The following is a 9,018-nucleotide window of genomic DNA, read 5'->3' as shown; positions in this document are numbered from 1 at the left end:
TAATCTGGATTCCGGCACACACGGGGATAGAAGGAAATGAAAGGGCAGACAGTTTGGCTCGCCAGATCACGTACCGAGTCGAGCGGCCACACGCCCTGGGACAGCACTTCACCGTGGAGATCGGCTATTCAGAGTTACTGAACTACCACAGAGGCAAAAAAATTAGATACTCCCCGCCACACAAAGCCTTAACACAGCAAGAAGCAGCTAGTTGGCGGAGGCTGCAAACGGGAACCTTCTTTAACTTACATATACTAAGCAAGATGTATCCTACACAATTTAGGAACACATGCCCGTGGTGCGGGGCAACCCCCACGCTTTACCATATAACCTGGGAGTGTAAACGTAACTACACATTCTACCAACACAAAACCCCGAGTGCGGAGCAGTGGGAGAGCCGGCTCACCAGCTGCGAGCTCGCTGCCCAAAGGGCAATGGTGCAGCACGCAAGCGAAGCAGCGCGGCTCAGTGGAGCCCTGGACTAGGGGCCCAACCCTGCTAAGAAGGTCAAGCGTCTGCAGCGATGAAGACGAAGACCGAACGCTAAACCCTTAATGGACCAAATAAAGTTCTCTCTCTCTCTAGCTCACACAGTTTTCTCTTCTTGTGCGGTACCTAGTTTCTTGCTTGATTTTTATATTTAGTATTCTAACTTTATTTTTTACAACCGCTCCAATCATGGGTCATCCCCCACTACGTACTGTTTGAGTCTCATCATCATTATCACCAAAAGAAGGGTTGCTCCTCTTGTTTACGGAAGAAAAACATCTTACTTCTTTATTTTTGCTATCATGATATACATTTTTTCTTTCGCGGCCCCATCAGAAAGCTGCTTATTGAGATTTCAGTCATTTAATTTGCGTGTCCTATTTTTTAATGATTGCTACTATTTACCAATGAGTTTGCAAGAAAATATCGTTGCAGTTTCTGCGGCTACCCATAGGAAATCCGCCCTTGTGGGTACCTGCGATATTTAGAAGTCAACAGCAACACAAACAGCCTTAGAAATGCCGTTGCCTCGCTTCTGGCGTCGTAAAGACCAACGACGGGCCAGCGATGACGGGTCAGTTCCAGCTTTGTGTTACTTAAGAAATCTGGATCTGAGTGCACAAAGTCCACAGACATGCGGAGTGACCTTTAAGAAGGGAAGTGTTGCGAAATGACGGTCGTACATCGGACACTTTCAACCAATGTTAAGGTCATAAATAATGTTAAGCCCATAAAGTATTAGCCCGAACATTTATCGCCTTCATGATTGAGAGTGAGGAAGGGGTGGAATCGGCGCGTTTCGTCACAAGTAAAAGTACGCAGGCTTTTTGTTATCTCTGTAACTGAAACTGAGCGACGCAGAATTGCTGAGACACGAAAGGAGATTTGCAAACCGATAGCTTGAGTAGTACAGAGCTGTTGTAATGCGTGCTTATAAGCCTGTGCTCATCGAAGCGTTCGGTTACGAAGAAAGTGTATATACTCGCTGTGAATGTTACACCCGCCACCGAAATTTTTATTTAGTCAAAATCAGTCTGCAGTTTTTCACTATGATGTGCCTAATATTATACGGTGGTTTAGGTACGTAAAACCCCTCAATTAAATTAATTTCTTTTTTGTTTGCCACTGGGCGTCACGAAATGAACGTTAGCACCACTTAGTCGCTCATAAAGTCACCAAATGGTTCGTCTGTGTTGAAATTTCTACATTATTGGCAATGACTGTCAATGACATTTCATTCGCATCGACCACTTTCTACGAGAAAGAACGGTAATCTCCACAATTCAATATCCCTGTAGGAAGTTGCGTATCGGCAAGTAGGAAAAAAAACGAGATGTTCAGAAGACACAACGGAGCTGCCGCTCGGGCAACACGAACCTTCGACTAGGTCCACTGGTACAAATTTCCTCAAAGGACGGTAACGTCAATGAAGAGAGTTTTCAAAGGTTGCAAGGTTGCATGCAAAAGGATACCGCCAAAAGAACAAAGAGGAGTGGAGGGTCTGTGGACGCCTGTGCTCGCTTTGCCTGTACCACGCACCGTCAACGCGCATGCTCACACTGCTGCTTGCTTTTGTCTCGGCGCTTGCACCCCGCAGGCCGGTCTACGTACTGGAGCTCAGCAGCTCAGCTGCATCGGTCCGAGAAACCGCCGCATCGGATGTAGTGCACTACGGCGGCAAGGGACGCGCCGAGGGTCGCAGCGTACTCGTCCTTTCCATTGTGGTCGCCCTGCTAACAGTACTGGCGGTCGGCTTCGCCTTGGGAGTAATCTTCGTAAGTTATCAAGTCAGCGGGGTTCTCGTTCTTTGGCTAAGTCAGGAGAAGGTAACTAAATACATTGAAAGAGCGTCGACATCAAACTTCGCTTTATTATAATACGTCTCAAGATTAAAGAGGCCGCGTGAAACATCCCGCAGAAAATGCTTGCCTCACATATAGAGCTTTCTTGTGAGTGTTCTGTGAGTCCTGTAGAGTGCGCTCAATCTTATTTAGCAGAAGTAGACTGTGCATACTCTGTTGAGGGACGCCTACCCGTGCAGACTGACAGCTATTCCAACAAGGTGCTTGAGAACTCATGAATATGGCGTTATATATATGGCAGATACGCTCAGTTTCCCTAGAGGTGTGGCGCTATTTATTTATTTATTTATTTATTTATTTATTTATTGATACCGCAACTGCCCCACTTAGGGTGCAGTACATGAGTGGTATGACTTCTAAGGCAGGAAACCTTCAATGCACTTCTTGAAATGCATTGTCTTTAGACTGATAATTTAGCTGTTGTACGGCATTAGGGTGTACAGCAATTTATTTCAATTGATACTCCCATACCATAGTCATAATATTGCTGTCATATCGCTCTCTGATTTGATTACTTTCACCGTAATACGGTTATGCATCTCTAAGTTCTCGTAAATTTTGTGTTCACCTCATATCACAGCAATTAATGAACCTTGCTTTAGCGCAGCACAACATAATTATTTCCTTGCGGCACTGTTGCATTCAAGAGCGAGACCACGACACTGGCATCGCCCGAACCGATAACTGACTTCCGCTACAAGAGGCAGCAAGTCAACACCGAAAAGGTACATGCATGGTTGCTCTAGCACCTTTACCAGCCTTGAGTGTGTCAGAGCTCAACCTCCTTGATAATAAACGATCTACGTCTTGTGCAAGCGAAGGCATAACGATGTTTCATGGTTCTCGGCAAGTGAAAAGAAGTCTGCTCCATTTGATTGGCACTCTTTAATTCTACCAATATAGTGCTCATGTTCATAGGCGTTCATGGCTGCCGCTACTGAAATGCAGGCACAACCCGAAGGAACCCATCTGAAGCCATGTTCGACGTTAATTTAAGGATGTTCTCATATATACAAATATCAAGACTGTTTATGAGAGATCAGCATCTTCATATCGAGCTTTTGATGCACAAAAGAAGGGGACGTAGAAACGATGCACAAACGCTTATGAGAATAGGAGAAAAAAAATCATTTACGTTTGTACCGTCCATGTTGCACGTATCTTTTTTACCTTTTCTTCTGAATGCGTCGCCTTGTGCGCTGGTTGCTGTTCAGAGCTAGGAAAGTTCTTCAGAAACGCAGCTGGTTGGAAGAGACTTGGCACTTGGGAACGAATATTTCGACCATACGCTGGACTCTCATGGCAAGAACAGTGATTGAGCGAATACAACAGCGTTAATTGTTCATCATTCCTACGGGATGGTGACAATGTGACAATTTGTGTTCGTTGTTTCTGCATCTATTCCGCAGCCAAAATGGGTTCTTCTATCATGCGAGTTTGTGATTCCACTCCTTGGGGTTTTCGTCGAGGCACTGGTAACGTCAACATCCATTTTCTAATTTTCCTCTGTTTTTCAGTCTGCTACAATCATTGTAATGTCCCACTTGAAAATAGTATGAAATCACGCTTTCGTGACGGTTGTGGTTTGTCCAGTTATGAAACATCGTAAATTCCTTCTCATCCAGCGTAAACAATCAGGCCTGCATTTTGGCAATTACACATTCCGCAAGCAAGTTACGAGCGAAGGAAGAAAGCGGAGAGCAAACATGCAGTCATTCGCCGCGCGAGAGGCCGGAGGGGGGGCGGAGGTGGGACGGAGGGATGAGGGGGACGGTGTTGTGCTCCGGCCGGAACTGCACATTTCGCGACCGGCCGCTAGGGGAACTGGCGATCACAGCTTCATTAGGGTCAATCTCGCGCGCCATATTGGGGGCGAGGACTCACGGAGTCGGCATCTGTCGGAAGCACCTCCCTTGCGTAGTATGAGGGATCACGCGGCGCGCTCGTCATAGGTTTCGCTTACGGCGTTCAATAAGAACACCACGCTGCAGCCCTCCTGAACATTTCTGTAAGTACTCGCAGAACGAGGGAAATATTTATTGTCGAAATAATAATCTTGGGCCAACTGAAAGCACAGAATCGTTCACAGACGCTATCCCTTTACCGAACACGTACAGTGAAGCCGGTTCGGGAGACTCCATCGCGGCGACCACTGCGCGTGGTCGCCGCGATTGAGTCTTGCTTCTTGCGTGAAAGGTAGGCAAACGCTCTGAGCAAACAATGTGGAATATATTCTTATAGTGGGCTGTCAATATAACTAAATGGAGCATAATAGAATGAGGCTCAATGCAGCTATCGCACGGGTTCGCGGTGACCGACTGCGCGCCTGCATCCATGTACGCGCACGTTTCCCTTTCGCTGTGAGCGCGTTTTGGCATCGCGCCGTGAGCTTTAGGCAGCAGCATATGAGCATTTCACAACACACAAGCAACCAGTGGTGTGTGGAAACTGTCAGAGCTCTTCAAAAATAATTTCGTTATAACTATGGACTTGAACACCTACCAGGGCGACTTCGGATGACCCGTCGCGATAATTGAATCTTTGTTTTTGTTTTCTAACGTCTAGAACGTTTGAATACCATTATTTCTCAAGTTGCCTCGCACTGTATGTTTATTGGTCTTCTCAGCGAGCAATTGCCCGTTGATTCATTTATTTAATCCAGTACATTTCACTGTTTGGTGCTACACAAGTGTGACCATATGTCATGCCTCTTTTATGTGCTTTTTATGGTTCCCTTTCCATTACTGTGAACTTGCCAGTATCTAGCATGAACAAGTTCACAGACCAAAACCGCATGACATTAGCCTGGCAGCACGTGGGCGAGCGTCTCAGTGCGCGCTTTGTGCTACTCACTGAATATCGCATCCCCGACGCCGTATTAGAAATATTCCTCGCGTTTGTGCTTGCTGCACACTCGAGTTGTAGCCTATGGCTGTTTACTGGTTCTAAGTTTCGCGAGCGAAGCTTCACGCAGCTTCTTCTCCTGCGGCTACGTGTGAATAAGGCTGACACCGGGCCCTGTTGCGTACGTCCAGCACTGCGGTACCGAGCAGTAGCCTACCATGCTGCACGCCTCCAAAGGCAGCCGCTACCTATTATAGTGCTTTCAATTGTTGTCAAGCAGACACGGAAGACGGGAAAGCCTCACCACTTAATCCGAACCGCAGTGGAGGTGGGACTTTAAACTTTCGTTTTCAGCTCGCTTCGGCGCCTCCGAAACAGCCACGCGGCGCTGTGTCCACGTGATCCCTCATGCCACGTCACGCCGACAGTAGCGCCAGCTTTTCCAGTGGTGGAGCTCGCCACCAACATGGAGGAAAGTGGGGAGGCAGCACGGGACGGAGGGGGAGGCGGCTTCGACACCTACAAGTGTGCACTTTGCACGGCCGCGCGCGTTTCTTGGCTATGAAGCTACGGCTACGGAAACTAAGCGCGCCTCTTGCACCGCTGCTGGAAGTAGTCCCGCAGTTTTGCTCACGTTTTCTTACGTGCGAAATAGAAAACAATGCTCTTTTTGTATTTTAGAGCACCTAACTATAAATGATGCGTAGCATTCGCCCGTCAGACATTGGTATTTTATTGTATTTTTAGTTTACTCTTTCGAGTTCTCGCACATCCGATACCGTCGCACGTTTTGCACATTCATCAAACGCGAAATGACACGCGTGTCTTCTGGTGAGTGTTCGTCGCTCGGTGTTCCGCCAATCAATTCTCCTACAAGTCTATTGACCAACTTTAGCAACAAAAGACTGTTGAAGCACACAGAAAAGTTTTTCCAGCGCCTGCACGGAAACCAAGCGAACCCATCTGGGAATCGCAACCATCGGCAGGTACAAACGAGTGAGCGAGCAGACTGCTGCGCCGGCTCTACCCACGCCAGCGTCGGTTGCGCGTCCCAAGTTCTAACCGACGCCATACAGGGGCTACGGAGCTCCGACGCAGGCTGCGGTGCTGGCTGTTCAGAGCTTGGTACATATGGGATGTGAATACACATTGATTCACGCCCAGTTACTTGTATCTACATTGAGCAAAGTGGCTGTGCGAGGTTGCCGAAACCGAAACCGGCGCCGAGTGCTCCCGGACTACATTGCCGTATGAACACAGTCATGTGCAGAATCTCCGTTCCCGCATCTTTCGCTTCATAGCCAAGAAAAGTCCGCCAGTATAGAAATGGATGTGCGTAGGCTCATATTTTCTACGCGCTGTATTCGCGCCACTCTTGCGTTGAAGCGATAGACCGCATGAAGGTCACTTCGCTCGCTGCTGCTGCCGCGCTGGGTCACACCAGCGTTTTGACAGCGTGTGTCTGCGCTCATCGAGTGTGATGTCTTCACGTTTGCTTGTGGCCGCTGACACTGTGCTTGTTAATTCAGTTATTAAGCGAATGTTTGGTTGTTCACACAACGGATAAAACTAATATGCTTACTTCGTATAGGTGTGTACTAATTTACTATCGCAATCGATGCTCGCACTTTCCAGCGAAACGGCGACTTTTTTTTACGGTCCTTTGTTTATTGTTATGATGACGTAGTGACGTAATCACCTCTATTAGCAAAGAGACCTAGTCTAGAATGCGATGAATGACCACGCCGAGCGCTATCTTGCACTACCTTTGGCGATTTACTTAAACATGACCGTCATGACAGGTGCCCTGAGCTTTGCTGCATCATCGGACGCTGGCGGTCAGGTCACCTGCATTTGTTTCACACGCTACGAAAGAGTTTTTAGCATATGAGTGACATTGAGGCCGGCGCAGCTTGTGTCGTATGTTCACAGACAGCCAGTTAAAGCGCTAGAGTAAGAAATAATATTACAAGGAATCTGAAAATCTCAAAGCGATGAATGGACTAAAGAGTAATTGGCATAGCGGTAAGAGTAAGACGACGACAGAAGTTATTAAGATCGATGGTGTGCAGTTGGTATTCTAGTTGAAAATAATAATAAAGAAATGTTTGAATGTCCTGTAATGGGCATATCAGATAACTGTTAGTCTATTAGGAGTTAACACAAAATTTTGTGATAACTGGAGAGGTTCTTTTAGTGACAGGCATCACGTGCTACTCCAAATGTAGTACGTAGATGAAAATGAAAAGCAAGACAGCCTGCATAAAAACAGGCGTGCTAGACGCCCTAGAAGGATAGCTCAAGGCAATATAGTATCATTGCGGCCTCAATGTCACTCATATTTGTGAAACAAATGCAGGTGACCTGACCGCCAGGGTCCGATGATGCAGCAAAGCTCAAGGCACCTGTCATGACGGTCATGTTTAGGTAAATCGCCAAATTCAGAACATTCGCTTGCCGGTGACGGCGTTAGCCAACGCTTTATAGGGCTTACTTCACGTTCAGCCATTGGCTGAACGTGGGCTGACGCTGTGGTGTACACGGGCTGTTGATATTATGCGGTGCTGCTATGGTTCGAAAAATGCCAATGATAATGCAATCAAACCATCACGAATGTGCTACAATTAGTGCGTAGGTATCTCAGAAGGACAGCGCTCGTCCTGTGTCTTCCCTTGTCCGTGTTTTTTGACGGTGTTTTAAATATGAGTGCGTAGGCACTCTACAGAAATGCTATTGAAGTTGTTCCTAAATCAGCCATTACATTCATCGCACTCGTGCAACTGCCGAAACAGATACGCCCCATGAAATTCTGTGGCTATTGGCTGCCGCATTATGTCGTGTAGTTCGCCCGTCAACGTTTTGCAACGCAATAGCTGCAGCTACGGTTAAATTAAGCCACACTTTACTTATGAAACACTTATTACTGAAAGCCTGACGCTCCTTTGCATCCGCCTCATTCTGTGAATTAAGGTTAATTTTTAAAAACTTTCTGCTAGCCTTCTTTTTCTGCTGGACTGTTCTGCATCCCTGCCTTTCTTGCGCGTCATTGTTTTGATGCATTGCCTTTTGTGCACTGAATCTATACTCGTCCGTTTTCCTTATCTGCGCTCTGCCAAAATCGCAGCTTTCCAACCATCGGGTGAAGTACACAACATCCGCCGGTGCGAGCGGCGTCCAGGAGCCCGTGAAAACCTAGTGGAAGTTCCCGCAGTCCACAACATTACCAACCAGTCGCCGAGCACCACAGCCAAGTTTACACTTTCGAACAGACTATCCCGCCAGAAGTCTGTCGCCCAGCACACATGGTCCTCCGTGGCTGGCTCGAGATGGGCGCTTTGCCGAGAATTATTCCATGCACTACGCATCTCGTGTACCAAATTGACTTTGAATATATGTAGTTACGATCTTTCAATATCTGTGCAGAGAATGAATTGTCATGTGGAAGGGAGCGCATCAATTGAACGAAAGCTCGGACTCCTTCACAACACAGCCAAGACGACAGTGCAATTAATGGTTGCAGATAAATGTAAGCGACAAAATATAAGGCAAAATTTAACCATTTCAGGTACATAAGCCAATGAGCCGACAAATTATTGATGTTTTGTAATATTTTCTTCATTTGGGCGTTCGAAACAATAATGAAGCACCTTTAAAAAATATATTTCCCATATGGTATGGTATGGCAAAATTTCATTCTGGTCGTTCGGAATGCGCGTCAGCATGTAACGGGCCGCTCCCACGTCGGCACAGAAAGGCCGAGCCTCTGTGCTGCGTCGCGGGCACGATGCACCCGTAGTTGCGCTTCAAGATCGGGGCTGCTTAG

The 9,018-nt window shown here is 47.1% G+C and overlaps 1 protein-coding gene across 1 annotated transcript; it reads left to right on the top strand.

Annotated features, from left to right (window-relative positions):
- Positions 1-959: 959 nt before the first annotated feature.
- On the top strand, positions 960-8,599 carry LOC126524116 (uncharacterized). Its single transcript, XM_055067160.1, has 4 exons — positions 960-1,063; positions 2,087-2,264; positions 2,999-3,076; positions 8,320-8,599. Exons 1-4 carry the CDS (start codon positions 1,008-1,010, stop codon positions 8,389-8,391), a joined length of 384 nt encoding a protein of 127 aa, XP_054923135.1. The 5' UTR covers positions 960-1,007; the 3' UTR covers positions 8,392-8,599.
- The last annotated feature ends 419 nt before the right edge of the window (positions 8,600-9,018 follow it).

The sequence above is a fragment of the Dermacentor andersoni genome, chromosome 3 (assembly GCF_023375885.2).
Source record: "Dermacentor andersoni chromosome 3, qqDerAnde1_hic_scaffold, whole genome shotgun sequence".
NCBI classification, from domain to species: Eukaryota; Metazoa; Arthropoda; class Arachnida; order Ixodida; family Ixodidae; genus Dermacentor; species Dermacentor andersoni.
Note: the sequence above shows the minus strand (reverse complement) of the source record. Positions and strands in the feature narration are given on the sequence as shown.

Excerpts from the sequence above, each read along its gene's own strand:
- LOC126524116 (XM_055067160.1), top strand. The coding sequence starts at position 1,008 with ATGCCGTTGCCTCGCTTCTGGCGTCGTAAAGACCAACGACGGGCCAGC. Across the intron at positions 1,064-2,086 it reads CGACGGGCCAGCGATGACGG|GCCGGTCTACGTACTGGAGC; the intron begins GTCAGTTCCAGC and ends TGCACCCCGCAG. Across the intron at positions 3,077-8,319 it reads AGCAAGTCAACACCGAAAAG|CTTTCCAACCATCGGGTGAA; the intron begins GTACATGCATGG and ends CCAAAATCGCAG.